The following is a 22,415-nucleotide window of genomic DNA, read 5'->3' as shown; positions in this document are numbered from 1 at the left end:
CAATGAATATGAACTTGAGCACCGGGAAAGAGCGGAGGACAGGAAGGCCTGGCGTGCTATGGTCCATGGGGTCACGAAGAGTCAGACACGACTTGACGACTGAACAACAACACTGTATTTTTAATGTTTTTAATCTTTGTAAACTGTCCAGAGAGCTTTAGCTATTGGGAGGTACAGAAATGTAAACAACAACAACAACAACAACATCAGCTGCTGGAAAGCAACAGGACAGAGCCATTGTCTTGGTGTCCTGCTTGTTGGCTTCACAGAGCCATCTGGCTGGGTAGTGTGGGAAACAGGTTGGAGGACAAAATGGACCTTTGGTCTGATCCAGCAAGGTTCTTCTTATGTTCTCATATTCAAACATATGTTTATGTGCAACTGCACATAGGTTTAAGATACTCTCCCCTTAACCAACCCATTAAACCTGCAGTTGCATATATTTTCTTGTGTCTAAGCAAGGTTGTGCACTGAACAAGTGGGAGACAAGATCCAATTTTTTTTACCTCTTTTAGCCCCAAATTCAGTGAACAAATGGTATAGTAAAAATATGATGAGTGTATGTAATCTCTGTTAAATTATCTTGAGCACGTGGCCATGATGCAGTAAAAATAACTCAGCTTGCCATGGTTGATCTCTCCCACTGAAAATCAGCTGCTAGAGCATTTCTCTTCTTATTCTACTGCAGACAAAAGTGAAATAACTCTACCTGGAATTTCTATACCGCACCACATAACATGTTCCAATTTGTCAAGCCACTGCGTTTCCTGCTTTGCCTCACCAACAAAACCCACCCTTCATGTTTTCAGTGACACAGTTCTTTGTGATTTTATTCACATTAATTCAAGGCTTACTTTGATTAAAAAGAAGCCTTGAAAATTTCACTAGTACACTCTTGCTCATGGAACATAGTTTCAACCATAAAATATATTTTTTCCAGCACTTAGGTCCAATATCTTATTATTTTCCACTTATGTTTGAAGCTGACTTACTGACCAGGTCAGGATATTGGTCCATCTAGCCCAATATGGCCTACAACAGAGGTAGGGGAACATGTGGCCCTCCACATGTTGTTGGACTCCAACTTCCATAAGCCCCAACCAGTATGGCCTATGGTCAGGCAACATGGGACTTGTAGTCCAACATCTTGTGGCCACTGGTTCCATACCCCTGATCTATTGAATCTTCTTTGGCAGTGGCTAGGTCTCACATATGTGCCTAATACATTGGAGATCCTTTAACTCAGGGGTGGGCAACTTGTGGCCCGCCAGATGTTTTGATCTACAACTCCCATGATCCCTCAGTTATGGCTTTGTTGGCTATGGCCTGGACTGTTTCTTTGGGGAGGCAAACAGAGTGACCATTTTGAGTGCCACATTCTGGGGGTGGCAAACAACCCCTGAAGGTGGCAGAAGGAGCACAGAGCAGCATGGGGAGGGGTGGGCTTTCTGAGAAGCTCCACTGATTGCTTCCCTGCCACAGCAAATTCCAGAGCAAATTCCAAAAGCAGCCCATGAGGCTCTTCAAAGAGGCTGCCTGGCAGTGGCAGGATCAGCCCAAATGCCTCCCTATTGGGTTCCTTCCTCATAGTGAGGCACTGAGTAGCCTTGGAGATTGCCTGTACTCCAGTGGCACACAGGCCATCACCAGGGCCACCCGCACCCAGAATGCTTCACTAGGAAGGACTCTTCACAGCGAGTGAGGCATCCAGGCAGTGACCATGAGGAAGCAGAAAGAGTGGAAGATGGGAGCAGCCAGGGGGATGGGAATAAGGGAAAGTGAGGAGGAGGAGGCCAGGTAGGATGCATGGGGAAGGGGAAGCGAGGAGGAAGTGAGGAGGAGGGGGTGGCAGTAGTGGCCAGGAGGTAAGTGGGTGATAGTGGCAGTGGTGGTAGTGACTGAATGGGAGAAACCAATGAGGAAGAGGGTAGTGGTGGTAGCTGCTGTCAGGGTGGGGGAAGAGAGAAGAGACGGTGGGGCACCAAAATACCACCTTGCCTAGAGTGCCAAACTAGGCTGAGATGGTCCTGGCTAGGGCTGCTGGGTGCTGTAGACCAAAACATCTGGAGGCTCATGAGTTGTCCACCCCTGCAGTTTAACTGAAGATGCCAGGGATTAAACCTGTAACCTTGTGCATGCTAATCATGTGATCTAGCACTATCATCCCTCCCTTTATATGTCTGACATATTAACATGACATTTCAGATATTGTTTATGAATGCAAGCTAACTGATCAATCTAAACACACATGACGTAACATTTAACTGAAATGGTCATTGGTCATCAAATAATTGAAACATTTGGCAGGATTCTTACAGTCACACTTACTTTTCTGTAAGCCCAAACCCGCAGTGTCTCTTACCTTTTAGTTTCTTTTCTTTTAAGTAGTATGAAATATTTTTCAGCACGGAAATGATCATAATTGTAGTTACGAAACCAAGAGGAATCCAGCAATAGAGACACTGATCATTCTCCATTTCTGTAATAAAAACATTCACAAACATAAAAATATCATTTTCATTCAAAGGTTGTGATCCAGTATATATTTAAGCATGCTTATGTCCCACTAGAATTATTTATTTATTCAAACTTAATTGGCCTTGTGAACTTATTTGTATGTTAAATTGTGCTCAGAGGCTTCTTATGCATAACTACCGGCTTTGGATGACGATGTGCATCGCATCGCTAGATGTATCCATCAAATTCAATAGATTTTGAATGAGCATTGTGTGTATGTGTTAAGGATGGACAATTTCATCTTGATGCCTATCTACATCAATAACACACATGGATCTCCTTTTTTTCCCAGGGCATAAGGAATTACCATACATCTAGTATAATTGTTAAAGCAAGAGCAAGATAAATTGACAGACCTCTGAACACCCTCTGCTACACATGATGGACTAGTAGTATGCAAAATCACAGGGTGGTTAATAAGCCATGGTGGCTTGCTAACCACCCTACGTGTGCCAGTCATGTCGCTACCTCAGCAGCATGGTTTGTCATGTAGTGTAAACCCAACCAGGGTGGATTGTTGCCATGAGTAACAAGCCACCTGAAACCCTACAACAGCTCATGGGTTCTGGGTGGCTTGTTATCCATGGCAACAAGCCACCCTAGCCAGGTTCGCATGATACGACAAACTGCACTGCCGAAGATAATTATGCTCCCCCCCACATCATGTGACTGGTACGCATGGTGGAAGAAATAAGCCACTGTGTCTTATTTGCCCAGCTGTGAACATGCGAACTTTCAATATCTGTCTCAAAATCCTGTGCCAAGAGTGAATTCTGCAACCTGTATAAACAATGGAAGTTTGCTTGTATCTCCTTAGTTTGTATAATTTATTCTGCTGATGGCAGTCAAGGGAAGAGATGTAAAATTTTGAAAAAATTTGAAGCCATTCAAGTGGGGGGGAAACAATGAGGTGTATTTTGCCCCCCTTTTTGAGCTGGGGAAATGAAAAACACATGCAATCTTCATTTTCTTAACTACTGTAAACTTTAGACCTTTAAAACGCATTATGTATAAGTTAGTGCCTTGAGTTCAAAATCCACGGTTGGGCAATACCTTTATTAGGGCCAACCAAAATGTCACAAAGTCGTGAGCTGGGTTTCTCGTTCTACAGAACTCTTCATCAGTCCAGATAGTAAGCAGTGCAGAGGATACAGATGGAGGGGGTGGGGAGAGAAAAAAGCTGCATTTAGTCACAATCTCAATGGAGTGTAGAAGGATGAGACAGAGACAGCACAATCCTGTGCATCTCTGCTCTGAACAAAGTGACACTGGGACTTCCTCCCAAGAATGTGTGCGTAGGACTGCAACTTAGATTGGATCAGGCTCTGCCACATGCTGTGCAGGTATCAGGTTGCACCTAGGACTGCTGGGGCAAAAGATCACGAAACGGCCGATTGCCCATTTTTAAACATATAAAATCCAGCAGTTACCCACATATGTCTCTAGCGAAAGCCTGAAGAGAAATGTGGCAGTTTTTATATTAGCCAAGCTGGAGATTAATTTTAGGTGCTGTATTGGGTAAAAATAGTCAATATTTTAAAATCTTGGTACTTTGAATGGACTATTAGGTTGTACTTTTTGATATATTTATGACATTTAGAAGTAATTTTCATGCTTTAGTGTTGTTCAAAAAGAAATGCAAATATGCCCAGTATTAAAAATGGAGCAACAAGCTACTGCATCTGAAGGCGGCTAAGCATGTCTTAGTTTCTGACAGATATGAAAATTCTGGGGGGAGGGAGTTGAAAATAGAAACCATTAACATAGTAGTAAACAGAATTATGTTTCTTATTATCTGGACTTAAATAGTTTCCTCTCCTTACTGTCAGCATTACCCAGAAACCAAAGATACAATAGAAAAAAACTGGGACACCTAATTACCAGAGGGAGACGAATGTTCACACCACAAGGAACAATCCTGCTTTCAAATTGCCTCCAACCCTATGGAAAAAACAACTAGCATCTGCCACTATCCTAACAAAGTACAGTATTAAGGCCCATCATTAATCCTGGATACTGAATTAAACTTTATAACAACACTGAAGTCTTCAATAGCATACCATCATCACATGAAGTAAGTGACAATGGAATGGATAACAAAATTAGCCAGACAAAATACGTATCTCAGTTAAACAATAAAAAATATATCCTTGAAAAATACTACCACTTCAAGTTTCATGCTCTAATCAGAAACAGTGTCTTAAAAGAAACAGACGCTTACAATTATGAACTTTCATTTTTATCTCCATGGATTTGTGGAAAAACTAAAAGTTTGTACGGATTTTTTTTTAAAAAGCCCTTCTCTTCTCCTTCACACGTTAGCTTGTTTCTTGGCCTGCTGTGTATATTTCCAAACAAAGATCAGTTTCTTTCACATCCTGCAGAAGATGGAGAAATTTGAAAATGGCAAGAGGATTTGAGTTGGATGTGCCTACGGTTATACAGGAATCATATTGCTGTAAACTTGGAGTCTGGATAGGAAAGGATTAATGGAATCAGTAGGACCGTTGGAGATTTACCTTCATGGTCCTGGCAAGTATTCTTTGTTAGCTAAGTTCTAGGCCAGGGTTGCAGTTGCAGAACCTTTGGCCTGGGAACCAAATCTGGTCCGCCTGGGGTCCCAATCCAGCCCTCCAGGGTTCCCCAGATGGCCACACCTTCTTCCACTGCACCCAGCCCCTTTCCCCCAACCACCAATTGTTTGGTGGTTTCCCAGCTTTTGCATGGAGTTTCCACCATTCTAAAAGGTTGAAATTAGAAACCCTGTGTGCAGATGGTCTCTCAAAATTCTCCAGCCTATTTGTGGAGAAAGAAACTGGGGGGACAATTTCACCAAATCTCTCCCAGGGGGAGGATAAATTCTCTAACAGTTTCTCACAGACAGGGCTCACTATTGGCAGGGGTTGTAGCACAGGTTGCTTCTTTTTTCCTACAGGGTTTTGGTTTATTGCACTGCTACTGCAAGTGGCAACAGCATCAACTATGTTGAGGCTTCCACCATTCTGAGGCAAACTTTTGGATTTCTTTTGGTTTTTGAGCTTACCTAATCACTACGAGGTGGCCGAGGGTGCTGTGTGTGTTTTCTCTAATACACATCTTTCTATTGCTCTGCAGCCTCCCAGACCACCTGCCATTCCTGAACTGAAAAAGCCCCATGGGAGGAATCATCTCATGATGTCTTCCTCATGATGGCTTTAATGGAAGTGTGGGAAGCTGAAGAGTTAGAGGCTGCCACAGAGATTATTGTACTATGAAAGACAGGACAATCACACACACTCTATGGCCACCTCATAAGTAAAGTAAGGACAAGAACCCCAAACCCAACCCATGAGAATTTCTCCAAAATTTCTTCTCCTTTGAATTTCTTTTTGAACGCAATTTCTTTTGGATCAAACTGAAGGAGAATGGTAAAAAAAAAAAATGTGAGAGAAATTTTTGGCACAGCCCTAGCTGAAATGCCTCCCCTAAGGCCTAGTTACTAGCAGTAAAAGCTTCAAGCTAAAATATGCTGGTGTATTTTGTTTTTGGCCCCACCCCCTTTGGTTTTGGCCCTGGGATGAGGCCTCCAAGAGCTTCTGTGAAACCAAATTCAGCCCTTCGGCTGAAAGAGTTTCAACACCCTCGTTCTAGGCTGATGGCTCTCAATGGCTGCTCTTATCAGTGGCTCGGAAACAGCTGAAGAAGGGCATGCCTTCCCCTCTGCTCCTTAGCCAGGGAGAGAGGGCAAAGTGTCAGTGTGGGAAAAGAACAACAGCCTGCAGTTGTGAGTCAGGGTCAACCTAAACATCACTTTTAATATGTATCATACAACTATGTCTGCTCTCTTTCTTACTCAGAAGTAAGTGTAGGGTACCAATCCAGCTATTTATTTATTTACTTACTTATGTATTTAGAAAGAAAGAATTCTTATATCCTGCCCATTCTCCAAACGGAGTACAGTGCGGCTTACAATATTAATAAAACAAATACCAGTAAAACAACCATAGAATCACACTAAAACAACTTGGTGGGTCTGTACATTCACAGCCACTACCACCCCATTGACAGCAATGGGAAGGAAATTAACTGCACCAGCTGCAGGCCTCGTGTAGCTGTTGCACCCAGTTCAGGCCAGTCCCTGGGAATGAAGTAGCTTTTAGATGCAGCAAATTCAAAGCTTGTTCCTCTACAGTCCCATCCCATTTCACGTTAGACTCTTCCCCTCCAAGTGCTTTTCTCTGCTGGCAGCCTATACCACGCAATCCTAAACCCTCCAGCAATCAACATGTGGGGGTGGGGTGTTCCAGACTGTGCTCTAAATCTGCATAGATAACACCGTATTAAATAAAACTATCAATCCATAGATCATATATATTAATGATTACAAAACCTACAAATCTCCTTTAACTAAGTCTGCACAGAAAATGCCACACTATACAAGGGGAATGATAAAGCGCTTAATCTTTACTTCATATATCAAAAGGGGCCGATACTACTTATACAAGCAATGCAACTCAGAATTCAATACTTGGTCACGCCAATAATTTATCTAATATTCCATCTTCATCTTTCCTTATTTAAATTAATTCTCAAGTAGTATCCATTAAAATACCAAACAATAGTACCAAATACAATAAAGTACACTAAAATGATATTATAAATATAATAGTACAATAGTATAGTGCAAGATGATAAAAAATACAGTTTTTAACCATTAGAACCATATCCTCTTGTGAAAGCTGGCTTTAACAGTGCAATGTTATGCATGTTTAGACAAAAAAAAAGTCTAAACATGCATAACATTAGACAAAAAAAAAGTCCATGCTGGCTGAGGGATGCTGGGAGCTGTAGGACTTCTTTCTGTCTAAACATGCATAGCATGGCAACCTTAATGAATTATAACAGCTTAAATGAATTATAGCCATAACCATTCATCGTACATTTTATAAATAAGGCCAGTTATCATTAAAAAAATAAATTCCTGTCATCCTGTAACTGAATGAACCCTGTAACCATTGCCATTTCTAAATGTTTTAGGTTTTAGCCAAACATTTTCACTGCTGCTTTGGGTAGGGCGGGGGAGAAGGGGCCAGAGGCAACTCAACTTTTGATTCAAAAGCATGCAGGATCTAAGCATTCAGGCAGGGGTGGCAGATACACTTTACCGGGCCGTGGAGATCCAGGCTGCAACCTATTATCATGAGGGGGTGAAATGACACTAAATTGTAGCTCAGGTTTGAGGAAATTATGGAAATGTATTACCCTGTATCTGTATATCTATTGTCCAGATATTTGTAAGATTTGCTGGTTGCAGCCAATTAGCAGTGTTAGAGCAGAACAAGCAACATTTGGAATAGTGAGTTGTTGGACCTGGCTAGGGTGACCATGCGTCCTACTTCACAGAGGACAGTCCTCTACTTGAAGGGCTTTCCAGTCCAAGTTTGGTTTAAAAATGACAAAACATAATAAGGGAGAGCAAGGGCCTTGAAATTGCCCAGCAACAGCTAGCACCTGGATAGCAGACCGAGCATCTACTCAGGTTCCTTGGTCACAATCTTCTCCACTCCAGTGAGATGTATTGCATTTCTATTTAAATTATAGTAATTCTAAATTTGCATCTATAGCTATCAATTAGCACATGCAAATTTGTATCCTCTTTTTTGGTCATGTATTTCCTCTTTTGGAGTGATGCATAAGTGGGAACCCTAGCCTAGTTAACCTAAGACTTGTCGTTTGAGAGAATGAGAGATTTGTGCTTCGTTATGTGACATACTCTCTCAAGAACCAACAGTCTCAGAGTTCCTTTTGTGAAGGCAGGAGGGATGGAGAGCCGGTGGGAGGGACAAAGCACCATACTAATTAGGGATACTGATCCTAGGAACAGTAGGAACCAGGGGTGCTGGTAGGATTTACAGACAAAACAACAGAATAACATTTAATAGGGATAAATGCCAAGTTCTGCACCTAGGGGAAAAAAACCAAATGCACAGTTACAAGATGGGGGATACGTGGCTCAACAACACTACAAGCGAGAAGGATCTTGGAATTGTTGTCGATCACAAGCTGAATATGAGCCAACAATGTGATGTGGCTGCAAAAAAGGCCAATGCTCTTTTGGGCTGCATTAATAGAAGCATAGCTTCCACATCCCGGGAAGTACTAGTTCCCCTCTACTCAGCACTGGTTAGGCCTCATCTGGAGTACTGTGTCCAGTTCTGGGTACCACACTTTAAGAAGGATGCAGACAAACTGGAGAGGGTTCTGAGGAGGGCAACAAAGATGATCAGGGGACTGGAAACAAAGCCCTGTGAAGAGAGACTGAAAGAACTGGGCATGTTTAGCCTTGAGAAGAGAAGACTGAGGGGAGATACGAGAGCGCTCTTCAAGTACTTGAAAGGTTGTCACAGAGAGGAAGGCCAGGATCTCTTCTCGATCATCCCAGAGTGCAGGACACGGAATAATGGGCTCAAGTTACAAGCAGCCAGATTCTGCTGAACATCAGGAGAAACTTCCTGACTGTTAGAGCAATACGACAATGGAAGCAATTACCTGGGGAGGTGGTGGGCTCTCCCACACTGGAGGCCTTCAAGACGAGGCTGGACAGCCATCTGTCAGGGATGCTCTGACTTGGATTCCTGCATTGCGCAGGGGGTTGGACTCAATGGCCTTGTAGGCCCCTTCCAACCCTACTATTCTATGATTCTATGATTCTATGACCCATGTGAGGAAGGGTGCAATTCTATACATGTTTAGACACAAAAAAAGGCCTACAGCTCCCAGCATGCCTCAGCCAGGATGCATAGGATTGCATGTTAAATGTCTAATACAGCAAGCTTTTCAGGGCTGTATGTTATGTTTTAAAAAAATAACAAGAGAAGGGGGGTGTTTGGGGCAAAGTGGAAATATCCCCGTGGTGTAATTTAAGAAATGTAGAAAATAAAATGTGTGAGAAGTAAAACAGAAACATTTTTTCATGACTCATGGGATGGTATGTATGGGATGGGATTGTGGTATGTGTGTGAGAAGGGTCCTGTGTTAGAAGTTTGTGCTGGACTCCCAAAATTATGCTTGGGCCTTGAAAGTACGCTTAAACGATGCATCTACTTTGACCCTTATATGGTTGTTACAAAGAGCAGGTAAATAAAAAAAGCCTTCAAAAGCATTTCATTCATCCCTCTAAAAGAGAAACTTGTTCTTATAGCCTTGTTTTTTTAAAAAAGAAAACCCTCCAAATTTGCATTTGAGCATTCACATTTTTAGTCCTGGAATATGCTATAAATAGCACTGAAACTTTGTCCTCTGACCACTGGAAATCCTGTTCCGATACGCCTTTACTCACCCCCAGCTTTTGAGGTTTTTATAGGCACTGGCCACAGACTTTCATGTTTATTTTCAGAGCATTGAGGGCTTGAAAACTGCTTTTTAAAAATTGTGGGGGAGAAAGCAGTTGAACTGTACACTTGGTAACAATTTAAGTATCTCTGCAACGCAGTTGTAGAATGATGGAATACAGAAAGCTTTCTTATTGTCTTTTTCACAGCACTTCAGTTGGGGAACAAACAACATCTCTTCACAGCACAAATAATGTCACCTTCTTAGGGCGCAATCATGTCAGGATAGGCGGCCGCCTCTGAACTCGGAGGTGACCGCCTATCCAATGCAAGGCAGGAGAAGCACGGAGGGGATTGTCTCCTCTGCGCTTCAGCCACCCTGCATTTACGGTTAGACAGATGATTTTGGCTGTCTAGCCATGGGACCTTGGAGCACGGGAAGTGGCAGCTGGATGACACGTAGGATGTGTCGTACTGGCATTTCTGACTTCCTTGACATGCCCCCAGGAATGCCCCCTTTTTGCTGCTCTGCGCACCTCTTCCAAGTATGGAGTGCGGGGCCATTCTGTGCTCCCTACGAGGCAGTGCAGCAGGGGGCAGAGGTCAGTTCTCAGGGAACCAACCTATCCTATGGCTATCTAGCCACTGACTAGCGACCATAGGACCATGCCCTTAAGGGCCAAGCTATATTTAATACATTGAGCTTTTCTACACAAAGCTGTGAATTTGCTGTATCTACTTTTGGTTTCATCGCAGAGTTGAGATTCAATCACTACATAAAGAGCATTTCCTTTCCTGCTTTTCTGCTACATAACCTCTAGGTGGCACTATGGTACAGCAGTATAGCACAAATAGACAAGTGAAAACAGCACTTCCTTTCACTTTCACAATTAAGACAGCAATCCTATGGCCGCTAGACAGTGGCTAGACAGCCATAGGATATGCTGTTTTCTGGAAACTGACCTTGGAGCCCGCACTCCGAGGTCGTTTCCTGGAAAACTGACCTCCCCCCACTTCCGCGCTGCCTCGGTGGCAGTGCAGAACAGTCCCATCCTCTGCACTCGCAAGAGGAGCGCAGAGTGGCTAGAAAGGGGTGTGGCTGGACGTGTTCCAGGGCAAGGAGAATGTAGATGCCTGTACGACACATCCTATGCGTTGTACAGCAGCCTCCTTCCCCACTCTGTGCTCCCACAGCTAGACAGCCGAATGTCTGTCTAGCTGAAAAAGCAGGGCAGGAGAAGCGCAGAGGGAACAATCCCCTCTGTGCTTATTTATTTATTTTATTTATTGCATTTATACCCCGCCTTTCTCCCTCTTGCAAGGAACTCAAGGCGGCTTACATTATCCTCCTCCTCACCTTTGTATCCTCACAACAACAACCCTGTGAGGTAGGTTGGGCTGAGAGTCTGTGACTGGCCCAAAGTCACCCAGTGAGCTTCCATGGCCAAGTGGGGACTAGAACCCGGATCTCCTGGCTCCCAGTCCGTCACTCTCACCACTACACTACACTGTGCTTCTCCTGCCCTGCTTTGGATAGGCGGTCGCCTCCGAGTTCTGAAGCGGCCACCTATCTAGATAGGATTGCGCCCTAAATGCTGCATTTTCCCTTCTCTAAAAAAAACTCACTGCAAGTGCTCATTAGACACAGAAGCAAAACTAGAGGGTCATGACGTCTAAAGAACCCATAACAACTGTGACTAGGGAATGATGACTGCATGATAAATGCCTCATGTAGAACAGACCATTATCTTTTCCCTTGCATAGTATATAGGGATGGCGGAGAATTTCTCCCCGAATCTTCGGGGGGCCAAGCACCAATGCATTCGGCCCCCCGAAATCAGCGGTGAAATTCTCCGCCACCCCCCCCCCCGGGATGGGACTTACCTTTGGCGACTGTCCCTCCCGGCGGCGGGTCCCGGCGGCGGTTCGTCAGCCTTTCGTCGGGGGCGGGGGAAGCAGCCAGTCTTCCGACCGGCTGCTGCCGCCACCATTACAAAGTGTAAAAAAAAACAAAAACGTGATAGGCTACGTAACGATTTACGTAGCCTATCACGGCTGACTTTGGAAATCTAGCCGTGATAGGCTACGTTAATCGTTACGTAGCCTATCACGGGGTTGTGGGTTTTTTGTTTTTTTTTTTACACTTTGTTTCGCGGCCAGGGAGACAGGGCGCTTCTCCCCGGCCTGAATTTCGGCCGGGCAAGGCGGGACGGCTCCCCCCCCTCGCCTGAACTTCGGGGGGAGAAGTGAAGCGCCTCCCCCCCACCGCGAAGCACCCCTGTGAAAAGGTAAGTGACTTTCGTACATCCCTAATAGTATAGGAACATCAGAAGCTTCCTTATACTTTGTCAGACCACTGGTCCATCTAGCTCAGTATTGTCTACAATAACTGGCCATGGCTCTTCAGGGTTTCAGACAGGAGCTTTTCTTAGCCTTACCTGGCAATACCGGGGACTGAACCTGGAACCATCTGCATGCAAAGCATGTGTTCTATCACTGGGCTACAGGCAAAAACTAGTAGGGGAGGCAGGGTCTGTAGCAGAAAAATGGCACAAGGTGAATAGCTCAGACAACATCTCCCCCTGCACCCGTTTTCCTCTTCCGCTTTAGTTTCCAACCTCTACGGCTCCATTTTGTGTCACGAACTCACAAAATGTGAAGAACAAACTGCATATGACTGTCTTTTTCATAACCACTTTCAGATCACACTTCTCTTGAACTTCTGTGTTTTCAGCTACAGATTGCTTAGCAGCTGGAGTAGATGGAGTTTTGAAGTTTAAATTCTGCCTAAGGATGCCTTCAGCAAAATACTTGTTTTTAATTTCAATCTTCCATTTTAAAATGGCATTATCCATCCATTTCCTGTTAGGAACAACTGATGTAGCATTGTTTCCCAGGGAGTTTTCTAAAGAAAAAGGGCAATTTTGCATCCACCCATCACTTACCACCTTGAGGCAGAAATTGGACTTTTAATTGCACTAGTGCAATAGAAAAATCGTCCCATAAGTGCTGTAAAGGAATGATAGGACTTCTGTGATAGAGCTTGGAGCTCAATGAAGTAACAGCAATGTATGATTCATCTCCTTATTCATCTCTTTCAAAGATATTCATTCTTTTCATTTTAATTTTGTCGACAAGCCTAGTAGGTGAAAAGGAATACGTATGTTCAGGAAAGACCAGCATGAAACCGTTGAATTAGAATTTATCAAGAAGTTTGATTCTATCCGTTTGGAGCTGAATAGAGACAGTGGATAGTATCCAATCTTAACCCTATGTAGAGTAGATCCATTTGAAATGATTAACTTAAGTCATGAGTAACTTTAATCTCATTCATTTCAATGGGTCTAGTCAGCATAGGACTAATACTGGATAATATCCAATGGTTTTCTGTCCCACTACAAGTGTTAATTAAGGGCCAAGTGTTAATTTAGGGCCATACAAATGTTTGTAAAATGTATTTTGTATACATTTAAGCTTTAACTGAATGATCACAGACGGTACTTTTTGCATTCCATTGCCATTGCCCACACTGTGTATATTTTTTCTCTCTCTACGTGCATGAACACTTGTCCACTTAGCAGAACACTGCATGCATTTGATGAAGTGATCTCTAGTCCCATAAAACCTCGTGCTATAATAAATGGGCTAGTCTTTAAGATGGCACAAGACTCTTTATTGTTTTTGTTGCAACATACTAATATGGCTACCCCATCTGAAAGTTGGTATATTGTGGCATAAACTGCAGTAAATATGTAAACCAACCACTCTCTGAGGAATGGAAGCTATCTATAACTCTAAAATGCTATTCCCCGTGACAATACTATTGAAGTTGTCATCCACCAGTTCCCCTTCTACTCCCTTCACTTCAGTTCATCAGTTCCAAAATATCCCTCACTGTCTCTCTTGTAGCGTGTTCTGTAAGTGTCGGCACCAAATGAATGTTGAATCGCAGCAGTAGCAGTAGCAATCATTAGTAGTAGAAAGGCAGGTTGATGGCAAGAGGCATTGCTAACTAATAATAATTTAAAATTGTGTTTGCAGGATCAAATACTGTGCTTCATTGTTCAGCAAAATAAAGAGAGTGAATCCATCTAATTAATTAGAGCCAGTGGAAAATAGTGGTTAGGTGTTTGGACTTGGACCACAGATAGACCTGAGGTCAATGTCATGTTTGGCCATGAAGCTCACAGGATACCCATGGGCCATTCACTATTTCTCTGCTTAGTTTACTTCACAGGGTTGTTGTGAGGATAATATGAGATGGGGGGGCGGGGAGCCATATAACCAGTGGACGCTGGCAGCTCTGATTTTGGTGGGGCTGTGAATCCACTCCAGGTTTCAGTCAGAAGCAGCCAGAACACTAAAGGTTTGGGAGATAGGGTTCAGCACCTTGGATAGCTCCTTTAGAGTTCTGGCTCGTTCTTACTGAAACACAATTCTCAGCCCCACTGAAATTGGAGCCACCAGCCTCCACTGCACAGAACCACCAAATCTCTTGGAGAAAAGATGGGATAACATTTTATAGCATGAGAATGTGTGAATTCTACCTTATGTCTAAAAGCTCTTTTCACACTTTGCTTCACATGCCATTTAACATGGTGGTCCTGGTACTATATTTATAGATGTTTTTCCCCATTATTATTAACTTAATAATACAGCAAGTTATGATAATTGAAAATAAACTTGCACATCAGGATACCATTGATCTCGTTCTTACAAAAAATTAATGAAGAATATCCAGTTGCTTATTAATAGCTCTTGGTTTTGAACCCTCTCCTTAACATGAAGAGTAGTGCTGATGTTTCCTATTTTTGCAGAGTCCCACATTTTGTCTAGCCAAACTTTAATAGGTGGCAACTTTGGTTGCCTCCAATATTTGTCATAAGCATGCGGCCCTGATCACATAGGAGATCAATTATATTACTGATCTGGTATATAGTCAATAGGTAACAAAAAACAACAACCCTGTAGACTTTATTATATAAAACATCTTTTGCATCATAATTGTTACCTTTTCCCAATTTTGTTTTGCCTCTGAACAACTCCACTACGATATGATATGATATATGATAAAAATCACCATTCATAATCTGACATTCCCAGCAGTTTGTAATATAAATTTTGTTTATTTTGCTTAATGGTTGGTGCATATGCCTCTGGATCAAAGCCAATATATTGTAATGAAATTTGGGTTTGGTCTGAATGATCTCCTGGAGGATCCCCTTCCAACCTTGTGATTCTGTGATTGTGACAAGGAATCATTCAGAGGAAACCAAAACTTGTTTTAAACCTGGAGTTCATGCTGCACAGAGAATTGGGGTGTGAAAACATAACAATATCTATTATTTGTATACAAACGGATTTGCTTTCAGATTGGAACCACTGCCAAAAGCCACATGCCTTCAAATGATATCCTAGGACATGGTTCCTATAGTATTGGCTGTGAAACATCCAGGGATTCTGATGAGCTTGTTGATGGTGAAGGATAGCTTGCCTTGATGAAATCAGTAGCATTTTTGGAGCAAGCTATTATTCCAAAACAGTGATGGAGAACTGGTGGAGGTGGGCTGATCCTTTCACAGGCAGAATGGCATCATTTTGAATCAAAATGAATGAAATGTTACCATCACTGCAAGAAAGGTCAAAATATAAAAGCTCTAGTTTAGTCTCTGCATTTTTTTTTTTTACTTTCAAGAATTCCTGGTTGAAAATGTTTTCTTTATGGTGCTTCTTATTCATAATTTTACTTATTTACTTGTTGCGTTTATATCCCACTTTTCCTCCAAGGAGGCATGTATGATCTTCCTTCTCTCCATTTTATCCTCATATCACCCCTGTGAGGTAGGTTAGGCTGAGAGTCGGTGACTGGCTCAAAGTCACCCAGTGAGCTTCACGGGCAAGTGGGGACTAGAACCCGGGTCTCCAGAGTCCCAGTCCAACAGTCTAACCACTACACCATACTGGCTCACATAATGTACTACTTAGGTTTTAGAAACACTTATCCCACCCATCTCAAATTCTGGCGAGGCCTTAATCTTAGTAACCATGGACATCAATGACTAAGGGTGCTTCCAGATGAGGCCTTTATTATGCAATGGCCCTGCCTCATTCAAGGAATTTTTCGGAGATCCAGATAACATCATCTTCCATTTGTAACCCTCCTGTGTTTTCCCACCGCTTCTTCTATCTGTTTTCCTATCCCAGAAAAAAGTTGCAATTGCTGCAGTGCCAATGCCTTCTGATCGATCGTGCCAGGATTGGTAGCACTTCTGTCTGGAAGGACCCTTCATCCCAGGTTGCCTCAGAGCACATCCAGACTCATGAGGAAAGTCACTCTTGTCTACAGGCAAGTAATCTAGACCTGTACCATTCAGCTAAGGCTACTGGCTCTACGTATTCCATAAGAGTAATGCATACTTCTGTCCTACTTCTGGTCTGAACCCCAAATATGCTTCCCTGGCTCTCCCTTGCAAAAGCAGCCCAAGAAATGCTGTTCTGGCAGCCTCAGCAGTCAGCCCAGCCATTTACATCAGCTACCATTTCAAAGTCCAAGTCTGCCCATCCCCATTATAGGATGATGGATTAGATGTAGACTGCCAGGCTGCCATTGGGGCTGCAGCTTCTTCACCCCCCCCCCCCATGTCAAGCGTAGCTCTACAATGCCTTTTGACTGGTAGTGCTAGGAGCCGCCTGTCTTGAAACACCCTAAATTCCCATGGATCTTATTGTCATGCATGAGTCTTTCAAACTACATGCTGCTACAGTCATAATCAAGCACTCCTTTCCTCCTTTCCATGCACTCTGGTATAGTCAAGTTGTTGGGGTGCATCGTATGCGTACAAGTAAACCTGAGGCCAATAAGGATTGATTGGCTGAGGAGGCGTCTGGCAGGAATCACATGCATCTCCCTTGAACTACCATGGCAGAAGTAGTAATGCTAGATTCAATACAGCTTTGGCTCCTGTGCTGTTTGAAGTAGCATATAAGGGACAATTTGGGGACAATTTTGCTTCTTTCACAACTTGTTAGCCAATGACTGCTTTTGGAATTATACATCAGATGTAAATAAGGTCAGATAGAAGTAGATGACAACGCACCTTGCAAAGTTGCTGGGACTCTCTTTTAATTGCATTAACAGAGACCTTTGGCTATTGGATGGTATAGAAATGTAATAAATAAATAAACATTTAATGCATGTCTGCCACCATCTTCTGGTCACTTCCCTATGCCCATTTTCAAAATGTGATCTGAGATATCAATGTCAAGTGTTCCCGACTAAAATGTAGAGTGCGGGGACTGAAACTGAACCTTTCTTTTGTTTCTGTAATTGATTACATAGCAGTTTTCGTCCATAATGTTCCTCAGTGAACAGAAGCTTGTCTTTTTACATATGGCCACTGATTTCACAAATCCTGGCCATGTTTGTGGGCACATGTGGGCCTCATTCCAACCACTTCACATTCAGCCTTAAGCACACATACATACACACACCTTAATATATATGCAAAGGTGCCATTTTGCCAAAGCATCCAGATGAAAACATATGAATGCTGTTTTGGTACTCTGCCATAGTGCTGCTTTTGCATTGAGACAAGCCTGAAAATTAAGAAGGGGATAAATAGAGAACAGCACATGATGCTGATTCTGTTTACAGGGGAAGTAGGATTAAAGAAGGTTCCATACCACATGAAGAGCAAAGGCGTGCTGAACTGCGACAAAATGGAGGAGACGTGCAAGAGGGGAAATTACTACTTGGAACTTTGAAAAGTACTGTGATTACACTGGATAACACTCTACCACACTTTATATCAGTTTAAAGAGTTACTGCAGATCACAGAGGGGAAAACCCTAAAACGTGCCAGGATAATTAAGACGGAACATAAGAAAATATGAATTAGTGTGAACAGTACAAGCTACATTGTTAAATGCAGCATACTGTGTGAGAAACAGCTGGTGTATGAACACAATTTAGGATTAAGGCTGCCATCCTATACACACGTATCTAACAATATGAAACTTAATGTGGCTTATATTTGAGTAGACATGCATAGGATTGCAACTTAAGAATCTTTTAAGGAGCTTCTTAAGAATAGGATTAGGAGATCTAGGCCTCCCTGAATCTCAGTACTTTGAATTAAAAGATCACCATTACCAGATAGGGTTTATTTTCTCCATGCCAGGGTAGTCAAAGGAGAAACATTTAATGCTGCAGTTTTTTAAATTCTGCCTTTAGCTAGTAACAAAGTTTTTTTTTCTCCCCAAATACCTTGAAATATAAATAAAATTCTGTAGCACTGACCCTTACCAAAACCAAATCCATTAAATGGCCAAATAAACTTAAATCAACGTAAATAATGTCTCCACCTTTGTGCTCCTTTAAGATAGGTTTGAATCTCTTGAAAGGGGTCCCTAAACAGTAATTAATCAGAACACAGTTAATTGGGTTTTTAATATTCAAACCACATGCTTCAGAGGCTAAAAGGTATAGATAAAGCAGCGATCCCTTGGATAATGTAACAATATAAGGCACAAACATTCAGTCTACCTAACAAATATTAATGGAAGTTTTTGACCACTTAACTAGAGATTAGCTAAGGTTATGAAGATGATGACAATGATTGGTCATCAAGGTTTATTAAGATAAATCTTGTGACGTTAGATAACGTGCTGTAAGATTTGTAAACACTGGGAAGAAGCTTAGCCTAAAGAGCACACCCCCAAATTGCCAGTATGGAGCAAAAGTACATACCTTTTGATTTCCTGCTGTTTGCAAAAAGAACACTTTCACTCAAATAGGATACGAAATGGCTTTCAAAGCTGAGAACCTCAGAGGTTCTGAGGGCTGTTTTTTTCTTGGCCCAATTTCGAGTTGATCTGGGCGTTTGAACTGCAACTTTACATCTTTGTAGTTACAAACAGGAAGCAGGGTAGACGAGGGCTTCTGTAACGACCACGGGACCAAAGCCAGAATCTTAGCTTCTTCATTGTTTTCTTCACAAAGAAAAGATAAAAAATATGCAAAGTTGTGTCTTTGAAGTACAACAGCGAAAGCTATCCCCACAAGCACCCTTGAGCAGAGTCTTGAATTGGTGATTCGAAGATGTACCATGCACTGCATGATGACAGACAAAGACAGCAACTCACACCAAGCAGAGACTCTTCTAGTTTGGCTGGAACATAGTCGGCAGCCTTATGCTGAGTCAGACCATTGGCCCATCTAGCTCAGGACTGTCCACACTGACTGGCAGCAGCTCTCCAGGGTTTCAGGCGGGATTCTTTCCTACCCCTCCTTGGGGAAACTGGGGATTGAACCTGGGACGTCCTGCATACAATGCACATGCTCGACCACTGAGCCCAATTCAGCCATGAAGTATGAAATGCAGTGTGGGGACCCTTACAAGCCTTTCTTGAGGAAGAAATTCAGTAAGACGAGACCTACAGGGCTTGGCAACTTACCGTTATTATTTACTTGCAAGCCCCATCCTGCACCTCCACACATTATTTTGAATGAGTAGAGGGGGAATGGAAATAGTATTATATATTCCAGGAAATCTGGAAGGCAGGAGATGCAGGTTTTGCTCTCTTCACAACAACAATGTGCCACCTTTTACCTTTTTTTTTTTTGCAAAAGATTTAAATGACAACTAGGAGAAAGTAAAGGTTTGTACTCAGAGACACATTGGAGTAGAAGTGACAACTTCCACCTGCATCTGGTATCCCCAATATCTGGGAGGGGCAGGTTGTGCAGCTACTCATAAAGGCCTACCAGTTATAGCCTGTTTCTTTTTCCCGTTATTAGAATATAACAAGAGGCAGTGAGAATCGAACCTGTTCCTATCTACGGAGACTCTTTTTCGGTCCTGTTTCTTAATCATGCTGCTAGAGTGTGAACCTAGAAGAGAGACAAATCTCAAGATATCGTGTGTGTGTGTGTATGTGTCTTTGAGAGAGAGAGACACACAGACAAACACACAGACTGATTAGCAATCTTGTTTTTTTCCCTTCATCAATACCCTGTATTGGTGCACCCCTTCTGCAACATCTCCTGATGTCAGTGCATTCCACTGAATGCCTGAAAAGCTGTACACAGGTATAGGACACAGTAGGTGGGTTCACATGTAACACTAAGCCACCCTGGGCCTGGAGGAGAAGCCACAATGGGCTGGTTGTTCGTTCACCAACCCACATTACTCCCAACAGATGATTTGGTGAGCAATGGCTTCTTTCCCCCTCAGTCTCCCTCAGTCCTCCAGCCTGCTCCCTGTACATATCCCAGTGTCTTTTGCATGGCAACCTGTCTTGTCACCTCATCTCGGCCTCCTCTCTGCTCCGGCTATCCCTTTTTGGAGCACTTACTTTGTTCACCACTTTTTTTGTGTGTGGGGGGGTGTTTCACAAGCACGCAAATGGAGTTGTATTTTTTTTATTTCCCCCAGTCTTTCACAAGTGCACAAGAGCGCAGAACCACCTGTCCATTATGTGTAGTCTTGCCTTCTCAATTTCCTTGTATATTTCAGCTGTCAAAGGATGAGCTGAAGTGCGATACATAATGTACTATGAAATTGACAAGGCAAGTCTGTACAGAGGCTAATCTGTGCATGTTTGTGAAGGACTGGAGAAAAAATAAGACTATGAAAAAGTACAATCCCATTTTTGCAATTCAGAGGCACCAAAAAAAGGGAATAAAATGCGGGAGAAGTAAATGTTCCAAAAAGGAGCACCAAAGGGGACACACACACACACACACACACACACACACACACACACCCTACCTATTTGGCAATGTCATCCTCTTGCTGTTACACCTTGAACTGACACATGTAAATGTCCTCCCCCCTTTCAACACTTCCCCGAGTTTCCAGGAAGTTCAGAAATGGGAGTTATTGGTTCTCCACCCCCCTTTTCCTAGTTCCTTTTTGGGTAGGTACTGCTGGAGTGACAGCGTTTTCCCCTCTGTTTACTGCCCAACCTCTCAGTTTGCACAAATTCCCTCTCTGTTTACTGCTCAGCCTTTCAATTTGCACAAATCCCCCCTCAGTTTACTGTTCAACCTTTCAATTCGCACAAATTCCCCCTCCGTTACACAAATTTCAATTTGTGCACATTTCCCTATTAGGTGTTTTTTATATATATATAACCATAGAAGGAGGATTGGTCCCATGTAGCAGACTTCTGCTGTTTTTTTTTTTTTTTTAACTGCTGGGGACATTTGCACAAGCACAGTTACCCTGGCAGTAACTGTTCCAAAAACGAGCCACAAAAAGGGGGGGGGGAGCCAATAACTCCCATTTCTGGACTTTCTAGAGATTCGGTGAAGTGTTGAAAGGGGGAAGAACACTGACAAATGTGAGTTCAAGGCTTAATAGTGAAAGGATGACATTGCCAAGTGGGAATTATTGTGTACCTCCCCTATTTGATGCTCCTTTTTAGAGCACTTACTTCTCCCACATTTTATTTGCTTTTTCAGTGCCTCTGAATTGTGCAAATGGATTCCTCTTTCTCTTACTATTATTTTCCCCATGTCTTCACAAGCATGTGCAGATTAGCCTATAGGCAGTCTCACCTTGTCAATTTCCTTGTTACCTACTCCACTTTGGTGCTCCCTTTGACTGCTGAAACATACAAGGAAATTAATAAGGCAAGACTACACATCGCAGACAGGCAGTTCTGCACTCTTGTGAAAAATGGGTTGGAGGAATATGACCCCATCTGCATACTCCCGAAGCACCAATTTTTTTACAAAATAAAGGTGGCAAACAAGTGGCAGTCCTTCCAAGGTGCTGTTTTGGCACTGGTGGAGGGGCAGTCACTGGCAAGGGAGACTGGAGGCAGCACGGACGAAATCACAGAGAGTAGCATGAGCTTTTTTGCTGCTCCTGCCAAGTGGCTCTGTAGATGCTTGACACAAGCCATGCTGCTGGGTTCGGATGTCACAAAAAGCCACCCTGAGAACAAGCTATCCTCAGCAACCCTACAAGCCATGGGTTCTCAAGGTGGCTTGTTCAGGAAAAACAACCTACGCTGAATTGCCTGTGCCAGGTTCAGATGTCACAGTAAGCCATGCTGACACTAACAAAGCTCAAAACCCACTGTGGCTTATCATGACATGCAAACCCAATCAATGACCAGGTTCACATGATCACGGCAGGTGAAATATGCCACAGTGGTTTATTTTCCCTGCCGTATGTACTGGTTGTGTTCTGGTGGAATTGTCTTAATTATCCTTACCAGCGTGGGTTGCTTGTCATGCAAACCTGGGCAGATTGGCTTGTTGGAGTGGGCAGCAACCCTCAAATAAGCCATGGCCTGTTATTGTTGCTGCCCATTTTCAACAAGCCATGTTGCCCAGGTTCACATGACACAACAAGCCACAGTAAGCCAGGCATTCAGAGTGAGCTGTTCTGCTGTGTAAACTCACCCAATAAGTTCAACTGAATGTCTGGATGTGAAAGTTTGAGGCCTACAGATGCAAGGAAGAATTTTAGGCCTAGAGGCCTGGAGTTTTTTGCTGGGAGGGGGTATCCCTGAGGAGTAGTTTCATTTATCCAGTTAAGTGTCATTTCTTCAGTTTTGAAACAGTACTTTCAG

General features: G+C 43.0%; 1 protein-coding gene across 2 annotated transcripts in view; it reads right to left on the bottom strand.

Annotated features, from left to right (window-relative positions):
* TRAT1 (T cell receptor associated transmembrane adaptor 1) overlaps positions 1-20,641 on the bottom strand; it is a 29,592-nt gene extending 8,951 nt beyond the window's left edge. The window contains exons 1-3 of one of the 2 annotated variants that reach the window (XM_084843339.1): positions 20,600-20,641; positions 18,577-18,818; positions 2,363-2,479 (exon numbers count right to left, since the gene is read on the bottom strand). In XM_084843339.1, coding sequence (XP_084699465.1) covers positions 2,363-2,477 — 115 coding nt within the window. In that variant the 5' untranslated portion in view covers positions 2,478-2,479; positions 18,577-18,818; positions 20,600-20,641. Of the gene's footprint in view, positions 1-2,362; positions 2,480-3,570; positions 3,633-18,576; positions 18,962-20,599 lie in introns of those variants that run through there. The other variant, XM_084843340.1, reaches the window with a different exon arrangement.
* Between the last annotated feature and the right edge of the window lie 1,774 nt (positions 20,642-22,415).

The sequence above is a fragment of the Heloderma suspectum genome, chromosome 3 (assembly GCF_057233095.1).
Source record: "Heloderma suspectum isolate Gila_16-S chromosome 3, 16-S_ref, whole genome shotgun sequence".
NCBI classification, from domain to species: Eukaryota; Metazoa; Chordata; class Lepidosauria; order Squamata; family Helodermatidae; genus Heloderma; species Heloderma suspectum.
The sequence above is the reverse complement of the archived record's forward strand: the minus strand, read 5'-3'. Positions and strand labels throughout refer to the sequence as shown.